The 22,840-nt window shown below is 41.5% G+C and overlaps 1 protein-coding gene, 1 long non-coding RNA gene and 1 pseudogene across 2 annotated transcripts; all 3 read right to left on the bottom strand.

Annotated features, from left to right (window-relative positions):
* Positions 1-3,079: 3,079 nt before the first annotated feature.
* Positions 3,080-6,540, bottom strand: LOC148189480 (zinc finger MYM-type protein 1). Its single transcript, XM_088077341.1, has 4 exons — positions 5,078-6,540; positions 4,751-4,972; positions 3,910-4,370; positions 3,080-3,589 (listed from the first exon to the last, which is right to left on the bottom strand). Exons 1-4 carry the CDS (start codon positions 6,186-6,188, stop codon positions 3,305-3,307), a joined length of 2,079 nt encoding a protein of 692 aa, XP_087933467.1. The 5' UTR covers positions 6,189-6,540; the 3' UTR covers positions 3,080-3,304.
* Positions 6,541-10,209: 3,669 nt separating this feature from the next.
* On the bottom strand, positions 10,210-15,182 carry LOC148189481 (uncharacterized). The gene is made up of 3 exons (XR_015776509.1): positions 13,385-15,182; positions 10,632-10,725; positions 10,210-10,358 (listed from the first exon to the last, which is right to left on the bottom strand). It is a non-coding gene; the product is annotated as an uncharacterized LOC148189481 (long non-coding RNA).
* A 5,341-nt stretch (positions 15,183-20,523) lies between these two features.
* Positions 20,524-22,635, bottom strand: LOC148189482 (uncharacterized; annotated as a pseudogene).
* Between the last annotated feature and the right edge of the window lie 205 nt (positions 22,636-22,840).

Genomic DNA, 22,840 nt, shown 5'->3' on the forward strand with positions numbered 1-22,840 from the left:
AAACTTGGTAAACAATTTTCTGTAAATCATTTTCTGGAGGCAAATATCCCTGGGGTCAGATTGACCCCAAGGGTAAAATGTGTTAGTAATATTTGAGGATAATAGGATGGTCAAACAAACTCCAGGTAAATTTAAGCACATTGTGCTGATGATAGGCCAACCTCTCCTGACTGCAGGACTTGAACTTTTGCTGTGTGCTATTTATCATTTTTCTTGAGAAACTTTGTTTTAGGAGTAGTGCTACTTCCTTTATAGCTGCCAACAGCCTGCTGACATTCTCAGTTAGAGAAAGGTTGAAAATAAGTTAATGTGCCTGTAGCCCCAGTGACCCCAAATCACTACATCTGCCCCTGGAAATAATAATGAGAGGTCAGTGCAAGTGGCTGGATGAGACATGGAGTGGTGTATCCTAAGTCTGACTAAACCTGAAACTAAAATAAAGTAGTCTGTAGAAGTCTGGAGAACTCACTTTGTTCATTCAGATGCTTTGATACTATGAGGAAAGCTCCACTCAATTTGTCTGTCTCTCTGACTGCGCTGCTGCCAGACTATCATCTGTTTAATCGCATTAATGAAGCACCGTGGAAAGTCGTAGGACTCCCTTGTCACATACTTATTCACGACATTATGTGATTGTTCAACACCTCTTGTCATTGCAGTATAATTGGTGTGAAATTTGCCTGGGCAGCGTGAGAGTGTGAGACTGACATTCAAAGCATGTCACATGACAGAAGCAAGAGAGCTGGAAACCCTGCAAGTAACTTGATCAAACATACAAATGTTCATGGTGTTCATATTGACAACATTGTGGCTGCAATGCTTCTGCAGGGCTGCCTGCTGCTGAGTTCTGTATTTCCACATTTATAAGCATAAAACACTCATTTATGAAGTCCCGCAAGCTCCCACATTGTCAACAATACGGTCCTGCAAAGATTTCAAAAAAATGTCCATCAGCTTCATTATTAAAACCTTTTAAGTGAGCCAAACAAAATGATTAAAGATGTGAAGTCTTCTTATTTTGACTCATTTGTCTCATTTCCACATGTAACATGGTAAACACATACACATCAGACAACTTGCTGCGTCACCTGTCTTTTTAAATTAAAAGCTATCGAAAACGGCAGTTTTAGACAAGGCTCTATAGAGTTGTGACTTTGAGTCAGCCTTGCTTAAGTGTTGAAAAGAAACCTGGGATTTTTTTTATTTTCCTAAATTAACAATGAGTAATAGTTTGCTCTGGCTAAACATTTTAAGACTGTCCTTCCACACCAAACGGGACTCTTCGAGGTTGGTTGAACGCCAATTTCATTGAACCTTTCACAATATTTATTGTAATTTGCGGGTCTGGGAAAGCCTTCTCAGTCACATTGAGACATGGTAATGAGGTCAAATCAAATCAAGTCTAGTCAATTTTATTTTACAGCCCATTATCACAAAACATGGTTTGTCTCAGAGGGCTTTACCGTGTACGACATCCCTCTGCCCTTAGACCCTCACATCACCCAAAGAAAAACTCCCAAAAAAGAACCCCTGAAATGGGGGGAAAAAAAAGAAACCTCAGGAAGAGCAGCAGAGGATGATGAGGGATCCCTCTTCCAGGACGGACAGACGTGCAATAGATGTTGTAAATAACAAATGAAATACAATTGTGGAAAAAAAGGAAAGAGAAAGAGAGAGGGGGGAGGGGGAGAGAGGCACAGCAATCATGTAAACAGATGCATGTCATTATACAATAACGATAGGTGCGAAATTATCAAATGCACTTTTTGATGATATTGTGGGTCATTGTGGGTCTATGATGATATTGATAAGAGTCTCATGTATATATTGATATGGAGGTGTCCAATGGCATGATCACAGCATCGGCGCAACCAGGTCTGAGAGCACGATCAGGGCGAGCGGGGGGTACAGTATCAGTGCAGCCACAGCACGAACACCACCAAAGGCAGGTTCACAGCAACAGCACAGATATCACAACGATAAGGCACAGCCAGGGTTGAGGCCAGGATCCGGGAAGGCTAGGAAACAAGGGAGCAGGAATGCTCCGTAGAGGCAAAGGGATTAGCGGAGTGCAGTTCAACAGAACAGCAGTGAACAGTAAAAACGATAAGCACTCAGCGAGGATCCTAGAGTCATTGATCAGCAATTACGACTTAAATATGAATGCCAGATAGCAGTTATAGAAAAGACAGAAAGAGAGAGGAGGCAGAGCCAGAGTGGCAGGTCTGAACAGACTCAAAACCATCCCCGCCCCTGGCGTAACCGGGTGTCATTGCTGCCGACGTGAATTAAAATCCTACTGTGTTTATATTTAGCCTTTGCCAGCAGGTTTAAATTTGACTCAACATCGCCTGCTCTGGCCCCAGGGATACATTTGACTATGGCCGCTGGTGTCACTAACTTCACATTTCACAAAATAGAGCTACCAACGACCAGGGTTGTGTCCTCAGCCGGTGTGTCACTGAGCGGGGAGTACTAATTTGAAACGTGAAGAGGGGGTGGGAGGTGTACAGCGGGCTTCGGCATACTATGCTTCACTCGGACAGTCACCCAGCCTCCCGGCTGCACGGGGGTTGCTCAGGGACGGCTAGCAGAGGCTATGCTATGCCGGTCCGCACCGGCTACAGTGGGCTTGCTAACTATCGCAGCCAAGGAGGGATTTTCCACGGTGCTGAGCTGAGTTTCCAGATCGCTAAGCCTCGCCTCCAGCGCAGCATATAATCTACACTTGTTACAAATACCACTGTCGCTAAAGGAGGCAGAGGGGAACTAAACATCCGACACACTGAGCAGGTCAATGCAGAAGAAATCAATTCCTTAAATTAAGCTACTGCACTATCGGACAGACACAGACCCGGCTGCAGAAACAAATCTAAGGGGGGGCTTACATTTTTTTGGGGGGGGCAAACTTTTTCAACCTACTTTTTTTTTTTTTGGCTTCAGGCTGACCAACTGCTCTGTGACCACTCCTACAGTGCTGAGAGATAATTTTCCTCTCTCTAAAAATGGGCAGTTCATCTCAAAATCTAAAAAACAAACAAACAACAGTGTGGTGCTGTGTCCATTTATTCCACTCAAGCATAAAAGGACATGAATTGATGATTGGAACAAGCGGGATACAGCTGCAACTTCTGGAAATATAATGATGATGTCAAGCTGAACACTGAGGTATACATTCATGCTAGGAGAGGTAACTACAGCAGCTAGGGAGCACAGGGAGCATCACAAAGCAGTGTTACCCTTCTGCCTGCAAGTGTGTGTGTGTGTGTGTGTGTGTGTGTGTGAGTGAAAGGTTTAATCACTTTCAGTAGAGTGGCAGGCGGCGTCTGTGGACTGTGTGAAACCTTTTTAAAACAATGTCCTTCCACTCATTCCTAAATTTCCGAGTCAAGTCCTTCTCAAATGCCAATTGGATCAGGTTGGCCTTGCGTTGATGAAGCATGGTTTGGCGATGCTCTGTGAAGATATTTTTCAGAGTGGAAAATGAATTTTCACAGGATGCAGTACTGGCTCCGAAAGTCAGGCCATGTTTAAATGCAGTCAAGACGGTAGGCATTGCTTCCAGTGGCTTCTGGAACTGGTTTAAAATCTGAGGGAGAAATAAGGTTGAAATCAATATCATTACAACCATAATTATTCCCCAGATAACAATATAAATTGTATGCAACATCATGTTGAACAATCAAATAAATTCTCATCTCATTGAACTAAATCATGTTAGGTGTGATGTGTGATCTGTTTGACTGCTTGATGAAACCTTGATCCTGTAAAATATCAGTTTGTTTTAAAGGTCCCAAATGACCAGGCCATGACAATATAGGCTATTTGATAATTCTAAAGGAGTCTTGTAGCTTTTTGAGATTTGAATACAATAAAAACAATACTGAACTTTTGCCTAGCCTTAATCACCTGTTTCATTGTCCACTTCTGCCCATCCGGTGGAAAAGACTCTTGCATTTGTGTCCTGAGGAAGTTGCGGGCCACCTCGAATTCAGAGTCCAGAGCAGGTGTGTTGGTGAGGTCAAGTAAAGGCTTCACCTTTCTGACATCCAAGAATGTGGCTTGCACAGGATCCAGGGCATTTAGTGCCTCCATCAGGTCACAGTTATGTTTCCCGAAGCGATTTTTCATTTCTCCGCACACTGAGTCAATGCAACTGTAATAAATCCTGCGTAGTTCTGTTTCATCATTACAATCTACATGTGTGCTGATTTCCTCAACTACGTAGTCAGCAAAGGCAGAGTTTTGTGAGCGTCTTCTCTTTGATGGCCTTGTTGTGACACTGTCACAATGCGCTAGGATTGCCTGGAATTCAGTCTCAGTGCGCATATTCTCAAGACAGGTACATGCACTGCTGATAAGCTGCAAACCTAGAAGAAAAAGAAAAAAAAACCTTTTTGTTACCGCACAGAATATAACACAACTGAAAGCACAGCATTGCATGAAAAGACAGGGAAATGAAACAAAACAAACAAATCCTTAAGTTCTAAAATATTGTGTAACATTTTTATCAAAATAATTGTTTCTGTTGGGATGCCCACAACAATTATTCATCTCTTTTAAACATGTTTTATGTTCATTGTGAAGCACTTGGTGCATGTAACTCTTTTTTGTAAAGTGCTTTAACTTGCATTACTTGTAAGGATCAATAAATGGTTTATTATTAGTAGTTGTATTAGTGGTATTAGTATTACTATTTTGCTCAGAAGTAGGTATATACTTTTTTCACCATCTACATTAAAAAAGTCACCTGTAAGTAGATCCATGTCTTCGGACTGCAACAACTTGTTTGGGGGATCAAGATATGCAAGGATCTTGTGCACCATCTCAGCAATGAAATTAAAGCTGGGCTCAGACATGCTCTGCCACAGTCCTGTTGCTTCAATGCGCAGATCTGCTCCAAATGCCCAGTTGCTAGTGATCTCTCTGAGTAGTGTGGATAGGTCATCAAGTGATTTCAGAATAACTGAGACTGTAGAATAGAGAAAAGAAATATCTTAATATCTTCAGGTGGGGGAGTCATTCACACAATACAGCATCATCATCTTATCAGCTTAATAAATCCAAATTAACATACCTGTAGCAAAATGTCCAGTCCAGCGTTGGTCCAATAGGCGCTTGAGTGTCTCTCCTTTGTAGAGAATGGCAACAGTTGGTTTTCTGCAGAATTTGTACAGCATGTTACACACACTGAAGAAGTCCATCACAGCTGTTTCAACTGCCAGGGCATGGGTGACCACCAAATGCAGCTGGTGATTATAACAGTGGACATATGGTATCTCTCTGTCCAGTTTTTGCTGCAGCAGTTTCTGTACCCCTCCATGTTTACCCGACATGAGCGAGGCCCCATCATACACCTGACTGAGGATTTTCTGAGGGCTCAGACCAGCTGTGGTCAGTTCTTCTATGATGGTGTCAGTCAATGTGACTGCATCTCCCTGGTCAGCAGTGGCTATTGTCAGGAGGCGCTCAGTTGGTTCACACAGTTCATTCAGAAAGCGGAGAACTATGGATATATTCTCTCTCCCTGTTGGGTCTCTGGTTCCATCCACTTTTAACGTGTAGAATGATTCACTGACTTCTTTCACAATGTGCTCTCTTACTAAAGCACTCATCACATCTATTAAGTTATTTTGAATGTCATGACTTGTGTATGTTGCATTACGAGGAATAGTTTTTGCTATCTTTGCTAATTCAGCATCTTTCCTTAGTGCAAACTCAAATAGAGACAAAAATAGCCCACATCCATCATCATTCATTCCACTGTATGCATCATGGTCACCTCTGAAGGGCAGTTGGTTCACAGCAAGGAACTCCACAACATCAATAATTGCAGACAGATAATATCTGTTGCGCTGCAGTTGATCATTGTTGATTAGCGTTGAGATTTCCTTACTTGTGTGAATCCGTCTTTCCTTGTCCCTCCACATGGCCTCACAAATCAGGTGCTCTTTGGATGCAGCATGCTTGTTTAGTCCCTTTCCAGTTTCTATTGCATGTTTCCAGTCATGGAAACCAGTTACACTGAAAGTTTTATCACTGAGACTGGCTCCCTTAAACATTCTGCATGGGTAGCAGTATGCAGCATCTGTTTGAACAGAATACTCCAGCCAGTGAAAGCTTCCATACCAGGAACTGCAGAATGACCTTTTTTTCCCTGAGAAAAGGCGCGAAGGAAAGCTCTGCATGAGTGGTCTTTGGGGCTTTTCTGTGCCAAGGTCAGTAGGCTGCAATAGTCCGTTGTTGTTGTTGTCGTCGGTGTCCTCCTCACTCACGTTTCTCTCATGCTGTGCTGCTCCCTGTGCTCCCTAGCTGCTGTAGCTACCTCTCCTAGCATGAATGTTGACCTCAGTATTACAGGTGTCTTCAGTGCTTATGCTTACAGAAGATGTAGCTGCTTCCCGCTTGCTCCTGTCATCAATTCTTGTCCTTGTATGGGGTTGTTTTGGAAAAAAATTGCGAATATCCATGCCACGCTGAAATAGCGACTACACGACAGCGACAGTAGACGTCTAGCGTTAATACCTTCTCGTGAGCATGGCGAAGTGACCCGCCCACCGCTACCTGTAATTGGCTAGCAGAACCTTCGTTCGGTGGTTGGATTGGTTGAATTGTATCGTATGATTGACAAATCGAGATAGGAATAATAGAGAGTTGACCACACACTCTGAGGAAAAAAACAAAACCCAAATAAAAATAAACAGTTTCCAGCCCACTGAGCCGACACCAGGGCGAGGCGGGCACAGCTCACTCTGTGGGGGGGCACAGCCCCCCAATGCCCGCCCATGCCGCCGGGACTGGACAGACATCTACTATAGTAACTTGTGCTGAGTGGCGTGCAATCGAGTAACAAAAAATCTAAAGTCATTTATTAACGGTCTGACAGAGGGTTTTTCAGTGAAGACTATTTAGTCTTCAATTTCTATGCCGAACGCCAAGACAAGATCTAGGGTGTGATTGAAATAGTGGGTGGGTTTATGTACACACTGAATGAAGCCAAATGAGTCCAATAGTGTGAAGAATGCAACACTGAGGCTATCATTATTAATGTCCACGTGAATGTTAAAATCACCTACGATAACAACTTTGTCTGATTTAAGCACTAAATTTGATATAAACTCTGAGAATTCCAATAAAAATTCAGAGTATGGGCCAGGAACACAGTACACTATAACAAATAGAATGGGCTGTTTTCCAGTTTTCCAGGTTGGGTGTGAAAGACTAAGAAAAAGGCTTTGATTTTGATTTAGAATTATGATTTAGTTTAGCTTTAGGACAAATTACTTGAATCAAAAATGGCAGCAACTTTCCCTTCTCGGTCTGTGACTTGAGCAACGTGACTATTTATATGACCAGGAGGAGTGGATTCATTCAGGCTAACATACTTATCAGGACACAGCCATGGGTCTGTGAGACAGAATAAATCAATATGATTATCCAATATTAATCACTGACTAAAAGATCTTTAGATGATAAGGATCTAATGTTCAAAATTCCGAATAATTCTCCTGTTACGATGCTCTTTGACAGAAGATGTGTGAATTTTTATTACATTGTCTTGTTCAACTCTCCCTTTGTTTTTTTTTTTAGATTCAAATCATTTAAGTGGTCGGGGGACAGCCACCATTTTTATATACTCTGGGTGTTGTGAGATGGATGCCATCCCTCCTGATAAGACCAGGGCTGTGTTCGAAATCATCCACTCATTCACTCACTCCATATCCACTACATCGTGTATATGATGTAGTTCACTACATCATATACACGATGTAGGGAACGACGGGAGGAGAATTCGGACACTACACGGTAATTTCCTGAACGTGGTTGCGTCAGCAGATGCGCCAGGTATTGCTGTGACGTAAGCGGACGCGCCGAGAATCATGTAAACACACCGGACCGGTCGGGAGCAGTCAAAAGATGTGATTCTTCATGGTGGTTTGTTTCTTGGTCAATAAACTGTTGAAATATCAACGGTGTGTGAGTCTGGATTTGTCAACTACTGTTTGGTGTCCTCATTATAAGCTGTAACAGATTGTGCACGAGCCAGTGCGTTCAATCTAGTGGCAAAGTAACGTCTCTGCCAGTAGCAATTTAGCTCGTAGGCTACCGGCTATTCTCTGTTGAAAACAGTTGCCTCACAGTTGTTACTTGATGAAAAATGGTACCCACTGTTGTTTGGATGCTGCTCGCCCAACTCCTGCTTCTCAGGCATCGACGAAGACGAAGGCAACAGCATCTTAGGCGTTTAAGGCACTATTTGTTGATTCGCCGACGTCAACTGGTAAATAACGGCAATACACCTTAGCTAACATGCTAACTGATATAGGGAAATCTATTAGCACAAATAATTTTCTTACACGATTTAGTGAATGACCACGGAATGAAACAAACTAATTTAATATGTGAAACATATGAAACACAATCAGGTGTGAAAGGCAATCATGGCAGAAATATAACAGTTTTCTTTTTGCTTTAATTGAACTTTAATTTGTTTCAACCAGTTATTATATAACTCACCAACTACATAGGTTATCATGTTTGATTTATCAGTTCAAGTAATTGTAACAATAAAACAAAATAATGGAATAGGTAGTCATCTGGTTATTCAACTATAAATACCTGTAGCAGCCCTAATTTCTGTACCCTCAAACACTAAAAAATACAAATGTAATGTTCAATCAGGAATGACAAATATGAATTCTGAAATTTCTTTTATTGATGAATATGCACCACAAGAATATATGCTGAAGGTCACATAAAAAGGCAGAAATCAGGAGAACACTCTTCCCTGCCCAAGGGACTCCTTCAGGGAGCTGGAGATGTCAGCAACTGTAAAACACAATACAAGACACCATTGTGAGAACAGAAACAGAATGTCAAATGTGTGTACTTAACACTTAGGTTTACACTAACTGGATATCACTAATGAGTAAAGTCTATCCAGCTGCAGGCGGTGTGCGACCACAGAGGCAGGTACCTGGACATCTTCGCAGGGTACCCTGGGTCCGTCCACGACTCCAGGGTCTTGAAGAATAGCCCGCTATATACAGGCCAGCTATATCCACCCCAAGGCTTTTTTATCCTTGGGGATGGTGGGTACCCCTGTCTGTCTGCTCCCATTGGCCTCATTACACCCTACAAAGAGCCAGTCCACCAACCAATGGCCAGGCGCTTCAATTACCACCATGCCATGGCGAGATCCATCGTGGAGAGGTCCTTTGGGAGCATGAAGACCCGATGGAGGACAATATTCTTCAAGGCTCTGGAGGTTAAACCAACATTTGCCCCCGATGTCATCGCCTGCTGTGCCATCCTCCACAATGTTTGCCTTTCCAATGGCGACATTGTGGAGTCAGCAGAGGATGTCCTCAGGCCGGATGACGATGCTGGAGACCAACACCAACACCAGGACCAGCAAAGTGGGGAGTGAATTCGGGAGCTGTTGGCGGCAGCTGTCTCTGCTCCTGATGGGCGAGTGCCAGCTCTGGAGGACCATGACTACATGTAAATAGGACATTACGTTAATACAGATTTGTAAATATATTAGAGGTCAAGGTTGATTCATTTATTCAGTCATGATTCACATTTCACATAATTGTTGTAGGGTAGTTTCTGTAGTAGGTTTATGATTCATATTACTGGTGTTGTTATAAATGATTGACTTCATCTTGAGCCTTTGTTTTTTCTTGAAATATACAAAGACACACCTCACCTACTCTCAAAAACAAATTTATTCAACTATTTACATTCTGTCTATGATTCTCTCTAACAGAGACAGCAGCCTCTCCTCTCTCTGCTCGTCTCTCCTCGCCCTCTCCTCCGCCCTACTGCCTCTAGAAAATCGAGGACAGGGTCTGCCCTCTGCCTCTTTTTGGGCTGTGCCGGCCCTGCTGCCTGTGCTGGCCCTGCTGCCTGTGCCGGCCCTGCTGCTTGTGCTGGCCCTGGCTCTGCTGGCCCCGCCTCGTCTGGGCTGCTGTCACCTGGGGATGGGGGTGCTCTCTGGGTGTCAGGGGAGGACACTGCAGCAGCCCTGGTGCTGTCCCCCCAGGCCGAGGCAACAAGGACAGGAGGCCGGATGGATGGCCTCCCGCCAAGTGCCTCGTCCATCAGGGGGGTACCATTTCCAGGGCGCTGCAGTGTCCTCCCCTGACTCAGTCCCCCGGCCTGTAGGTGGCTTCTTGAGTTCCTTTGAATTATATGCGTTCATTTAGTTAGGCAAATATACTGTCACTACAGGACGTTTCGCACAAAGATCCAAGACAAATCATACCTTGTAGGTCTTCTTTAAATTTTCCCATTTTTTCCCCACCCTAGCTGGGGACAAGACCTTCTCCAGGCCCATTTCCTTCAGGACCACCCTACAGAAAAATAGAAAAGTATAACTTACATCAGTACTAATCAAATACACTGTACATACGTACAATAATATTGTGCAATACAATATTATTTATCATTACATTATACAATACGTCTAGCCTTGTAATTGTTATTTTGCCTTGGCCTGTCAGATTTACAGATTATATAGCACAGATTTATACAAGTAATCAGAGTTTAGGACTATAATAAGATCACAAAACTGTAAAATTCAGTAAGGAACAAAATTATACAGTCACTCAAATTTGTTTGCTTACTCTCATCCATGCAGAGCCGCATTTCTTCGGCCGGAGAACAGCTGGTTGTGCTTAACACGAAGCTTAATAAGCTTCTCAACATCTTCATCAGTTCCTTGGAACAAGAAACAGAAAAGCATTTATTTTTCTAACACACCGCCAATTGGGAAAAGAGAACAAAACGCTATGATCAGATGTGAGCGGGTGTGCGGGTGTCTGCTCCTAGCTAGAGCTGCAACTACCGGCAAGCCCTAGCATTAGCCTTAGCATTAGCGTTACCTTGCAGATACAAATAACAAACCGGATGCTTCTCCACCAACAAATCCGCTCGTTATGACAATTCGCAACCCTTAAAAGGCATAAAACCACGCCACTAAAGTATTACACGCATCAAATGTGTATATTGTAATGTTACTTACATTTATATACAAAAGCGGCGGTTGGTGCGGCGGCCATCGTCTCCTTCTTCTCCTCTTCCAAAACACGACCGCATTGCATTGTGGGACACGGAGCACAAAGTAGTGTACATTGCTTGTTCACTCAATTTTGCGGTGCATTGTGGGTGTTTTCTCGTCCACTACATAGTGGATGAAATTAATCGCGGACAATTCGAACAACACTACAAAATGACGAACACACTATATAGTGCACTACATCCGTGATAGGGGGTGATTTCGAACACAGCCCAGGTCTTCCCCAGAAAGTATGACAATTATCTACAAAGCCCACATTGTTTGCTGGACACCACCTCGACAGCCAGCGGTTGAATGATGACATCAGCTAATCATGTCATCACTGGTCAGATTGGGGAGGTCCAGAGAAAATTACAGTGTCCAACATCGTTTTTGCAAACATACACACCGACTCTACTTAGATACGGAGTACTTGAGTAGATTAATTAACATGAATACAACTCTATTTAACCCTTTGAAACCTGAGCAAACTGGCTTGATTTCTTTCAAAACATGGTATGAAGAAACAAAACTTAGCAAGAGATTAGTAAAAAGTACAAAAAAATTATCTAAAAATTAGTAAAAAATAAATACATAAAAAAAGACAGAAAAAATGAAAAAAGAAAAAGTAAGTAAGAAATAAAGAATAATCATTATCCTGTAACATAATTTTAATTCTTTATGTGTTATGATATAGTTTTTCCTTCTGCTTTATGCTTTTTTTATTTTTGCTTTATGCTTTTTTTTCCCTTAAACATTTTATCCTAACTTTAAGAAAAAAAAACAACTATACATTTCTTACAATTTATGGAAGGTTTCATATCAAGGTGCTCATTGACTGTTTCCTCATGCTTTTTGAAATAAAGTGCACCAATTTGCTGAGGACCCAAAGGTTTAAATACTTGTGAAAGGCATCTGAAAGCAGCACAAGAAAACTGATGTTGCTCCAGGTTTCAAAGGGTTAATACATGTATAATGAAAGCAGTTTTGAAGTACCCCCAGTTTTGACAGTTTTTCAGGAACACAATACAACTTTCCCATTGAGGCAACCTGTAAACAGCAATCGCTCCTCAACAACCCCCTTACACACACACACACACACAGGTTTGCAGGATTATGAGCAGCCTACTAATAAGTAGCTACTATGGTCCAAACAGATGCAAAAAAATGCATATTTTTTTATCCCCTTAAATTTTGGACCTCACTAATTTCTAAACCATCTCACCATGTGCTTGTATTGACATGAAAGCGACATCCTGGAACATAAAGAGCAGACACAGAAGGATACCTAGTGTACTAAAGCTTATGCCGCATTTGAAAATTCCGACCGTCTACAGGTCCTTAAACGCACCACAGACGTGTCGATCGGCTCAGAGCAGACGTCGGCTGAACATTCCCTGCAGTGTGTGCGTCCATAGAGCCGTGAGTTATGTTGTTTGACATGTTGTACATGTGGTACACTGTTAATTCTGTTTATCTTTGAGTCAATTGATGACTTAGCAATAGTTTGTCATCTGATTTGGTAATATGAACAGTTAGTCGCTAATGAGTGGAGTTGGATATGGAGTTAGCTGCTAACTAGCAATAGCCTGAGAGGTGTATTTGCTGTTTGCTAGTCCCTGTTGTTTATACATTGCATACTGCATGCTATGATCAGTGACACCATCTCTTCTGCTTATGTTGCATATCTAAGTGATCATTCTGTGTTAATTGTTCAATCCTGACTTTGAGTTTATAACTCATTTGAAGCTGTAATTTCCGTTGTTATCTTGTTAGAGATACACATCCCAGCTCAGTATATTTTTATGTTTAATTGGTGATTTATTTTCTAATCAGCCTGTATTGTTGTGTTTATATTGCAGTAACCACACACACATGCGCACGGATTTCATAAAGAGCTGAAACTTTATTCCTGGACTCTGTTTTCCTTCTGCACTTACCTGCACATTAACAAGTGTCCTGACCGACACTCTGAAGTGATTGCTGCCACCCAATATCCCCATACAGTCTCATACACCTAGAGTGTAGTATGTAGACATGAAAGTCCACTGCAAGTGAAAATAATTGACAATAACTGACAAATTGGGAGAATGTGTCAGTGTACTTTAAGGCTCTGTCTCAAATCCTACATTATTGGCTATATAAATACTTCCACTAGTGAAACGGGCGGGGTTTGGACCCAAATGCAGTACACCAGTGCTCAGGAACAGTTGGTAATAATTTTTATTCTCTCCACAACAAACAAGGTACGAAGCAGATTGAATGAATACAGAGTAATGTTCAGTCTCTGGGGCTCAGACAAAGAGAAGAGATGAAGCTTACTACAGCCGTTGACGGCGAGGAGGAAGCTCCGTGGTCCGACAAGCTGGCAGTTCGTGCGGAGGTGTTGACGGGGAGAGAGCAGAGGGATGGTCGGATGCAGGCGGGGGGGTCGTAGCCAGCTGAGCAGTCCGCGAAGGCAGAAGCACCGATGGGGAACAGGCAGGAGGATTGTCGAGGCCAGGCAGAGAAGTCGTTACCAGCAGAGCAGTCCGATTCCAGAAACGCCGAGGCAGAGCATGAGGTCAGGGACAGAAGGCAGGTGAGTTTACCGGGAGGCAGACGAGGAGGCAGACGAGGAGAGCAGGTCGAGGACAGGCAGAGTCAGCTTTGGGAGATCAGGCAGAAAATCTCACATGACGCTGTAGAACAATCTGGCAGTGAGTGAGAGTGCTGGAGAGGCTTATATGCAGGGCTGATTGTAATGAGCTGCAGCTGTGAGGCAGGTGAGCAGAGTTGGCTGATGAGGTGGGCGTGGCTGGCAGGTAGAGTGGAGCAGAGGGAGGGTGAGTGGAAAAACACTGCAGCAGAGTGACAGGAGGGAATGAGAGACAGGGGCTGTGACAACTAGGTCACATAGCAATTAATAAACACAAATAAGATGGAGGTTCTAATAATGCTCCACACAGAGTAGTCTCTGAGGTTGCCCAGAATTGTGTCCCTCTCCTCAGCTATATAGTAACATTCAAGAAATCCTGGTGGGTTTTTTTTATTTTCTTTTATCAGGCCATGAATGAAACTGCATATTAAATCATGTACTTGTTTTTTTACAACTGAGAAATTTGCAAAAACTTCGGTCTGTTGTGTCTTGACCTGAAATGGATATGATTGTTTATGTTTGTTTTGGTTTTTTTTTTACAGCTGTACTAATGTAATTATCTTTTCACTTGTCTTGGCAAACCATCTCTGAACCATATATAAATAATCCAAAACACTGCTGCAACTCTGCTTACCACATTGAGCGGAACAACACACATCAAATCCATATAAGTTTCTTTACCTTGGCTTCCCATCTGGTCTAGGGTACTGCAGTCACTCACAGGAGGCACATCATTCTAAACCAAGATTTATTTCAAAGTTCACATTGCACTTGAGTGGCAACCTGCTTAACTTAAACTGGAGCAGAGAGTAACTTCTTTTACTGCCTGACTCATAGACTATAAAGATGGACGTTGTGCACCCACTTACCCTTGCAATGCTTAAGTGAGGCTAAAATAGCCAAGATACAGTCGTTGCCATCTTGAGATGGTGATGTCATTGAGAGCTGGACTCTGCACAGCTGCAATATCTGCATTGGGGGAGTTTCGCCAAAACACGCGTCAGAATGTGAGCCCATGGATTGGCTGCCACAGTTGTCAGTCATGGTGGTAAATTCCCTTTTTGTAGAATTTAATAACTCATTTTAAACTGAACTTAACATTAAAGCAAACACTGAAAAAACATCAGGGTCATGAAAACTACTTTCAGTGACAGAAACCATCTTTAGGAAAAAAATATTTGGCATGTACTTTCAGTGTTAGTTTGGCCTATGTCCCATTCACTAACATGGAGGGGTAGGCTTACACTTTGGGGGAACTGTCATGTTGTCCATCTTTTTATACAGTCTATGTCGAGAATACAGAAGCACTTCTACCGTATTTCTACGGCAGTCAATCTCACTTTACTACAGGTTTATTTTAATGTACTTGTTCTCACGTTAAGAGCCCTGTGGTCATGCACCTGAGTACATCTGAGACCATTTTTATCCATATATCACCAGTAGGTCTCTTAGGTCTTGCTAGCTGTCCCATGTTCTAAACTGTAAACAAGAGGTAATCATGCTTGTGAAGTAAAGATGGACACAAATAAAGAACAAATCTTTTTGAACAACTTTTAAAAGTGTCTGGTATGAAGTTCAGCCTTTTTTTTATGAAGCACTTTAAGAATTTTATTTATGTGAAAGGTGCTTTGCAAAAAAATCCTTATTTTTTAAGTAATTGTCATGGTTCATGTTTATATTATATCTTTGTGTCATGTTTTGTCCACGTGTGTGTGTGCGCGCGCGCGCGCTCTCGGTACCTCTCTCAATGTGCCAGTGTGAGCTAGCTAATTAATACTACCTCCAGTTTGCTTTTGTTTTTTTCCTTTAGTCTGCATGTTCAGTCCAGCAACCTTCACTTTGAGCCCTAAAAAAAAGGAAAACTTCAACTTCCCAAAGTTTTTCAGTTCATACATGAGCTTCAGTAGTCCTGGTGGAATGTGTTGCTGTTTTGCTCCCTTCATCTCAGCCTTCGTCCCTTTTACAGGATTTTTCCCCCATTTATCTCTCCTCCTGTGTGCCTGCATGTTCGCAAGTCCCTATATCGAATAGTGGTGTGAAAGTCAGGAGCACTCACTCCGCAGTGAAATCCAGGGACAAAAATGTCACCAGAAGTACACTGCACCGAAAAAAAATGATTGCTCAACTTGAAGCAGTCTCAGTCGAATGAGAGTCTCGAACTGATGTTCCAAATGTCTTACTGTCAAGGGGCAGCAGCAGGGAATAGTGTGCGTGAGCTTGGCTTTTACATGTTAAGTCTGTCCTTTTTCAGGTCTCCATGGTGGTCATGTGACTCAGGCCTATTTGGCGACACCTGACATTTCATGTCATCATCCTGGATCCATTCCTCATATATTAATCTATCTACAATTATTTCATCCTGGTTGTCTATTCTGTGATTTTACATTTGTCTAGTCTGTACACACAACATTTATTTTGTGTCTGTCTGTTCAGGGAGAGGGATCTTTACCCAGTTGGTCTTGCAACACATTCTCATCCCAAGTCGTCACTTATTGCAGTTATGTCAGTGGACTTCCATGTCTAAATAGAGGTCTTAACTTGTGTCTAAATAAAGGTCTTAACTTATGTATCTTTCTTTTTCTACTCTTACCATTCTGGGATGCTGCCTGTCAATAAATGCACATTATGGGATGACGCTGCACGTGTTTATGTTTCGGCAACAACACCACATGACAACCAATGCCAGGATATCAGCAAACACACATGTTGGCACGGATGGTTAGGCTTAGGTGACACTGTCAGAAGTTAGTTAGAATTAGGGGAAGAGAAAAAAAACATCACATTCAAACAGGAAGTGAACACCAGACTCCCACATAAAAATTCCAGGTTTGTTGGACCCATCCACCTCCCCTCCCACCTGCCCTTTTGAGCGTGCTCATCCGCCTAATGTTGTTTCTGGAAGTGTCCTACCTGGCCATGTTCTCAAGTGACGCCGTCTTTGCACATTGCACATATCAGGCAGACAAGGCAGGTGCTGCCCACCATCATTTGATGACACAACCAGTTCTGTCCATGTGTTTTTTCACCTGATGCCGTCTCGTAGTGTTTCATGCACATGCAAAAGATGCCTTTTGGCGTTGCACTATTACTCCAAAAGCACTGAGTGGCACTATTTTACAAGTTCAGCAGTTCAGGATGAGAATAGGCTAGCTGTTCCTGGGATTTCTTCTGTTTTTTCCTTGTGAAAGGATTTTAGGGGAATTCTTCCTTATCTGAAATAAGGGGCTCTAATGACATATGCTGATCATACACCTTCAAGTGAGTTTGTGATTTGGGATATTGTACTGAGTAAATTAAATGGACTGATGAATTACTTGACTAGTGAAAGTAAGAAATGACAATGTTCACTTTTGGACATTTGGATATCTTGAAAATTGTAGCTGCACAAGTGTTGCTGTCACATGTGGCTTCTGATGTTTGTGTGAACAAGTTCTCATACTTGTGCTCATTCAAGTTTAACTAAGTCCGATATCTATTTCTTTTGTGTTCTTCGCTAAGCTAGACTCTAGACAGTCACAGGCAACAGCAGACTTGTCAATCATGCATGTATTAACAGGACTGTGTCAGCAAGTGGGATCTAACCTTAAAAGACAGTTGTAATTTCAGATGAACTGTACATTAGTTTTACAGCATGTACAAAAATAAATGTTCATCTCACCATCTGCCTGTTGTGTATATTTGGTTGTGTATGTGTATTTCCAGTTGTATATTAAACATCCAATTCATACACCCATGTAAGTATATCTAAGTAAATACATGCACACAGACAAACACCCATGTATTAACACATTTACACAATGTGTACACACACACAGAAATGCCACAGAGAGAAAGTCTTTGAATTCCCGAGGAGGTATTTTCACAAATTCATATTCAGGAGAGTAGGGACTGATCAGGCTGTGGAAATGTCAGAATCAGTCAGCCAATCCTGGACAAGCAAAGAAACACCATGGTCTGTGCGGCTGATAAGAATAAGAGCATGAGTGTGTGTGTGTGTGTGAGAGAGAGAGAGAGAGAGATCGAGGGAGAGAGAAGAATGAGAGAAAGAGAGAGAGAGAATTAATTGCCTCAGCATAGTTTAAAAGATTTTTTTAAAATAACCAGATAAAAAAAGAGAGATTGTAATTAGCTTCACTGATTTTGAAAGTTCAGTAGAGAGTGCAAGAATAAGACCAAGACCTCGCACTATATTTCTGTTTCTGCGTTCTGTAGTATGCTGCTGCCCTCCACTGGACTGAACCAGTCCTAAAAGAATAAAACTGTAACAGAAAATATTGTGTCATACTTCTGTCCTGCATTTTGGTTTTCATGCATCAATTGATGATAGAAATGTTTTTTTATAAATGCAAAGGAAATCACAAAATTCAGGCTGCAGGTGACAGTTATGAATTTATAAAAATATAATGGAATATACTGCATTAACATTCTCAGGCCTTCTGTAGTGCTTTAGAAAATATTTGTTATCCTCTAGATCAACTTTTCTCATTTATCGTTCTCTTTGCTGAGTAAGCACACATGAAGCTCTGTTCTGTTTCACACAGGCTCCGCCTTCAAATAAAATCTATTGGTGGATATTCTCCTACAGTTTTTTGATGAAGGTTCCCCTGAGTCTTCAGATTCTGCTGTCTTCACAGAGGATGTGACGGCAGGGCTCAGGAGTTGAGCGATCCCTTTCTCTGCTGGCGGTGGGACCACAGGGAGGCTGCTCCATGTATTCAGGCCCTATGCAAAGGCCTGGTCACTCCAGGTCTGTCTGGCTCTGGGGGGGGGGCAGTATGGGGTTGGTGACCCCATACTGGGCAAGGTATTCTCCTCCCGAAAGCATCAATCAGTTATGGTCGCCCTTTCCCTGCTCTTACTCTGGCCCCTTCCCTGGAACCACTTTTACAAGACAGCTCCCAGGATCACAGAGGCACACAAACCTTGCCACAACGTTAAGGTGGCGATTGTCAGAGGGATGGCGATTCTTGGAGGGGATTATATTTATCTGTCTGTCATTAACATGATATTAAGTTATAACTGTGAGATATTAACTATTAAGTATGAGATGAAATGTTATTATAAAAATATTAACTCAAAGTTAATAGTATTTGTATTTGGTTAATATACTAATGTATTTTAAAGCAGAGAAGGAATAATAAAGAGTCATTCTCCCTGGTGCATTTCATTTCTGATTCTGACCAAATTTTAGCTCAGTACACCCTTTTTTCTGTTCTCTGCTTAATGAATTTAGAAAATGTTATCCTACACTCTAAAAAATAAAACATTGGGTCAACAAAAAAAAGTATGTTAACGTTTTCCACTAGAATTTTTTATGTTAAGCCAACTGCTGGCAGAATTACATTAATTCAAAGCAATATTTTAAGTATGATGAAGTAGCTTTTTGGCCACAATAAAACACATTTTTAAGTAACATGAACTTAATTGTCAACACGAATGCAAGTATTTAAGTTGATCCGACATAATGTTTTAAGTATGGTGAAGTAGCTTTTTGGCCACAATAAAACACATTTTTAAGTAACATGAACTTAATAATTGTCAACACGAATGCAAGTATTTAAGTTGATCCAACGTAATGTTTTAAGTATGGTGAAGTAGCTTTTTGGCCACAATAAAACACATTTTTAAGTAACATGAACTTAATAATTGTCAACACGAATGCAAGTATTTAAGTTGATCCGACATAATGTTTTAAGTATGGTGAAGTAACTTTTTGGACACAATAAAACACATTTTTAAGTAACATGAACTTAATAATTGTCAACACGAATGCAAGTATTTAAGTTGATCCGACATAATGTTTTAAGTATGGTGAAGTAGCTTTTTGGACACAATAAAAACACATTTTTGATCCCTGCAAGAGTTAAGTTGAGCCCTGTCCTATAATAAGGGCATTTTCCTGCGTTTCCCAGAAGGTTAAGTTGCTCAAAACTCCAGCCTTGGTTGTTTGAGGAACATGAGGATGGTGTGTGCATTTCTGTTTGTTTTAGGGTGGATGAGGGAAAACAGCTGACAGCAAGGAGATGACAACAAATACCTTCTGAAAGGCTGCTAACAGTATTTAGTGGCATGAGGGCGATGTCAAAACCTGGCAACTGGACAGCAGCTAAGGGACTCTTTCCTGGTGCTCAAAAAGAACAGAAATTCAGACAGTGATATTCATATTTCAGAGTTAGAACTATTTATTGAAATTTAAGTGCAAACAGCAGCATTTGTAGGCTTTCAACATCAAATGAGCTTCTTTCGATCATCTTTGGCAGTACTCTTACATCATCCTTATTCTCATCAATATCTGACTGTTCACCCTCTTGATTGACGCCAGCAAAGAAGACACTGCATATAAAGTTCAAAATCCACCAATACCCTCAGAGCACAGAGGTCATGGGAGAAATTAACCATAGCTCCAAATCCTTAAAAACGTGCAAACAGCAGCATTTGTAGGCTATATTCTCCTGAGACACAAAACAACATGCACTCAGAAGCTTATCAGGAGGAACAGTGGTATAAAATTAAGTAAAACCCAGTGCAAGAATCACCATCCTTTGACTTGAACACATGAAAACGATTCAAAACAAAAGATGACAGATGGCTGTACATTAAAGGCACAAATTTCAACATCAAATGAGCTTCTTTCAATCAACTTTGGCAGTACTCACATCATCTCCTATCTCATCAATATCAGACTGCTCACCCTCCTGATTAACTCCAGCAAAAGAGGTAGGTAGGTCAGTAGGTATTCATACTATCTCAGAAAAAGAACGAGTGTGTGTGTGAGTGTGTGAGATGTGAGCCTCTCCCTCACGCAAGGTCAATCAAGTCTGCTCTAGAAAATACCGTACTTGAGATTCATTACTTTAGAGCTGGCTTTTTGTCCATTGAGCTCAAGGCATAGCTTCTGGAATACCTCAAAGGTAAATTTCAACTGCTTGGGATAGCTAAGGTTAAGCGCATAGATTACTCCCATCAGCAAAGCACAGGATCTGGCGACATCAATCCCCTGCAGGATCTTGGTTCCCTCGACTACAATGGTTGCACGCCCATCACCAATGATGGCAATCTTCATCACTTGCATTGCAAGGTCTGCATCGAGCTCCTCCACATCCTTGTAGAAGAAATTAAAAGGTGTTAGGATGTATAAAATACATAGCTCAAGCTTTAGGGTGACATGAATAAGGGAATGCAGGATGACCATGTACTTCAACTCTCCACGCAGGAAGGCTACAGAGACATACAGTTCAAACAAAATTAAAAATTAAAAGCGTACTCAATTACTTTCGTGGTACTGCTTGAAAAGGTCCTCCTCCTTCTCTCCAAAATAGACCATGAGGCAGCGAATGGCAATTTCTCTGCGCTTTTCAACTGTGTTGTCCTGATTCATGGAAAAAATAGATCAGGTGTTCAGTAAAAATCAGATGCAAGTGTAACCCAAATAATGACAATTTGAAAAATATGAGTGTTAGTGCACAATATACCTTGTTCATAGCAGCTATTTTGACATTTGACATGAAAACAGTGAGGCAGAAACATATGATTAAAATAAAGGTCTATTCATAATAAAGTTAATCATCATACCTCAAGAAGCATGTCCTTAATGTGCCTCATCTTCAGGCCTGCAGCTCCTCCTTTTGATTGGGTCAAGGCCATCAGTTTCGGGGTGCATTGGTCAAGCTTGGCTAGAAAGGTCGATTCAAGGCTAACTGTTGTTATCCTCTTGAATTCTTCACTTATCTGCAGGACACACCAGTATGAAGGACCACAAGTGAGTGAAGTATAAAAAATCAATGCAGAAATAAACATTTAAATGTGTATTTGTATACATTTAAATGTTTAGGGTCTTAATGTATTTATTTCTACATTTCTTTATTTATTTTACTTCAATTTGTGGACATATATCCACAATGTATCAATCCACAGTACAAAAATACTGGCTTAATAAACATTTTGATCCAACGTAATGTTTTAAGTATGGTGAAGTAGCTTTTTGGCCACAATAAAACACATTTTTAAGTAACATGAACTTAATAATTGTCAACACGAATGCAAGTATTTAAGTTGATCCGACATAATGTTTTAAGTATGGTGAAGTAACTTTTTGGACACAATAAAACACATTTTTAAGTAACATGAACTTAATAATTGTCAACACGAATGCAAGTATTTAAGTTGATCCGACATAATGTTTTAAGTATGGTGAAGTAGCTTTTTGGACACAATAAAAACACATTTTTGATCCCTGCAAGAGTTAAGTTGAGCCCTGTCCTATAATAAGGGCATTTTCCTGCGTTTCCCAGAAGGTTAAGTTGCTCAAAACTCCAGCCTTGGTTGTTTGAGGAACATGAGGATGGTGTGTGCATTTCTGTTTGTTTTAGGGTGGATGAGGGAAAACAGCTGACAGCAAGGAGATGACAACAAATACCTTCTGAAAGGCTGCTAACAGTATTTAGTGGCATGAGGGCGATGTCAAAACCTGGCAACTGGACAGCAGCTAAGGGACTCTTTCCTGGTGCTCAAAAAGAACAGAAATTCAGACAGTGATATTCATATCATATATATATATATATATCATATAATAAACATTTTATAATCTCACCTGTGCCTCACTAAAAAGTGCAGGCCAGCGCTTCATGAAGTCACTGATGGCAGGGGCCTCTTTCACTATTTCCTCCCGGCGAAGGCTGAACGTCTTGGCCATTTTCTGAGCTACCACCTTGGAGTTGTCCCTTTTCATCACCTCACTTAGGAGCTCGACTCCCTCTTTTTCCAAACTTGCAGTAGTTTCACCTTGAGCATGAGGGGCTAAGTAGTTCACCTCAGCCTTCTTTGGTTTTTTCACATTCTTTGCCGGATACTGGTCATGTGTTGTTTTCCTCTTGAAGGAGTTCACTTCAACTTCAGGGCAGCCGAGACCTCGAAGTTTGCTTCTGAAATTGTTCATCTTATATTTTAAGCGCTGCGCCCATCCATAGGACCCATTAAAGGACCCTGGTTCTTTGAGGCAGGGATGCTTTTGAGTCAGGGCCTTTGCAACCTCACTGATCTGCAGACTTGATGGATAAGCAGTGTACTCATAAATAGCTTCCGCTAGTTTTCCAAGGATGTCTGGGAGTAGTGGAATGAAATCTTTTGTAGGGAAAAGAGTC

Source organism: Plectropomus leopardus, chromosome 5 (assembly GCF_026936395.1).
Source record: "Plectropomus leopardus strain MGB_pleo_1.0 chromosome 5, ASM2693639v1, whole genome shotgun sequence".
NCBI lineage: Eukaryota > Metazoa > Chordata > Actinopteri > Perciformes > Serranidae > Plectropomus > Plectropomus leopardus.

Coding starts and splice junctions, on each gene's coding strand:
- LOC148189480 (XM_088077341.1), bottom strand. CDS start 6,188: ATGCAGAGCTTTCCTTCGCGCCTTTTCTCAGGGAAAAAAAGGTCATTC. Junction 4,973..5,077: donor GACTGGACATTTTGCTACAG/GTATGTTAATTT, acceptor TCTATTCTACAG/TCTCAGTTATTCTGAAATCA. Junction 3,590..3,909: donor AGAAGTGGACAATGAAACAG/GTGATTAAGGCT, acceptor TTTCTCCCTCAG/ATTTTAAACCAGTTCCAGAA.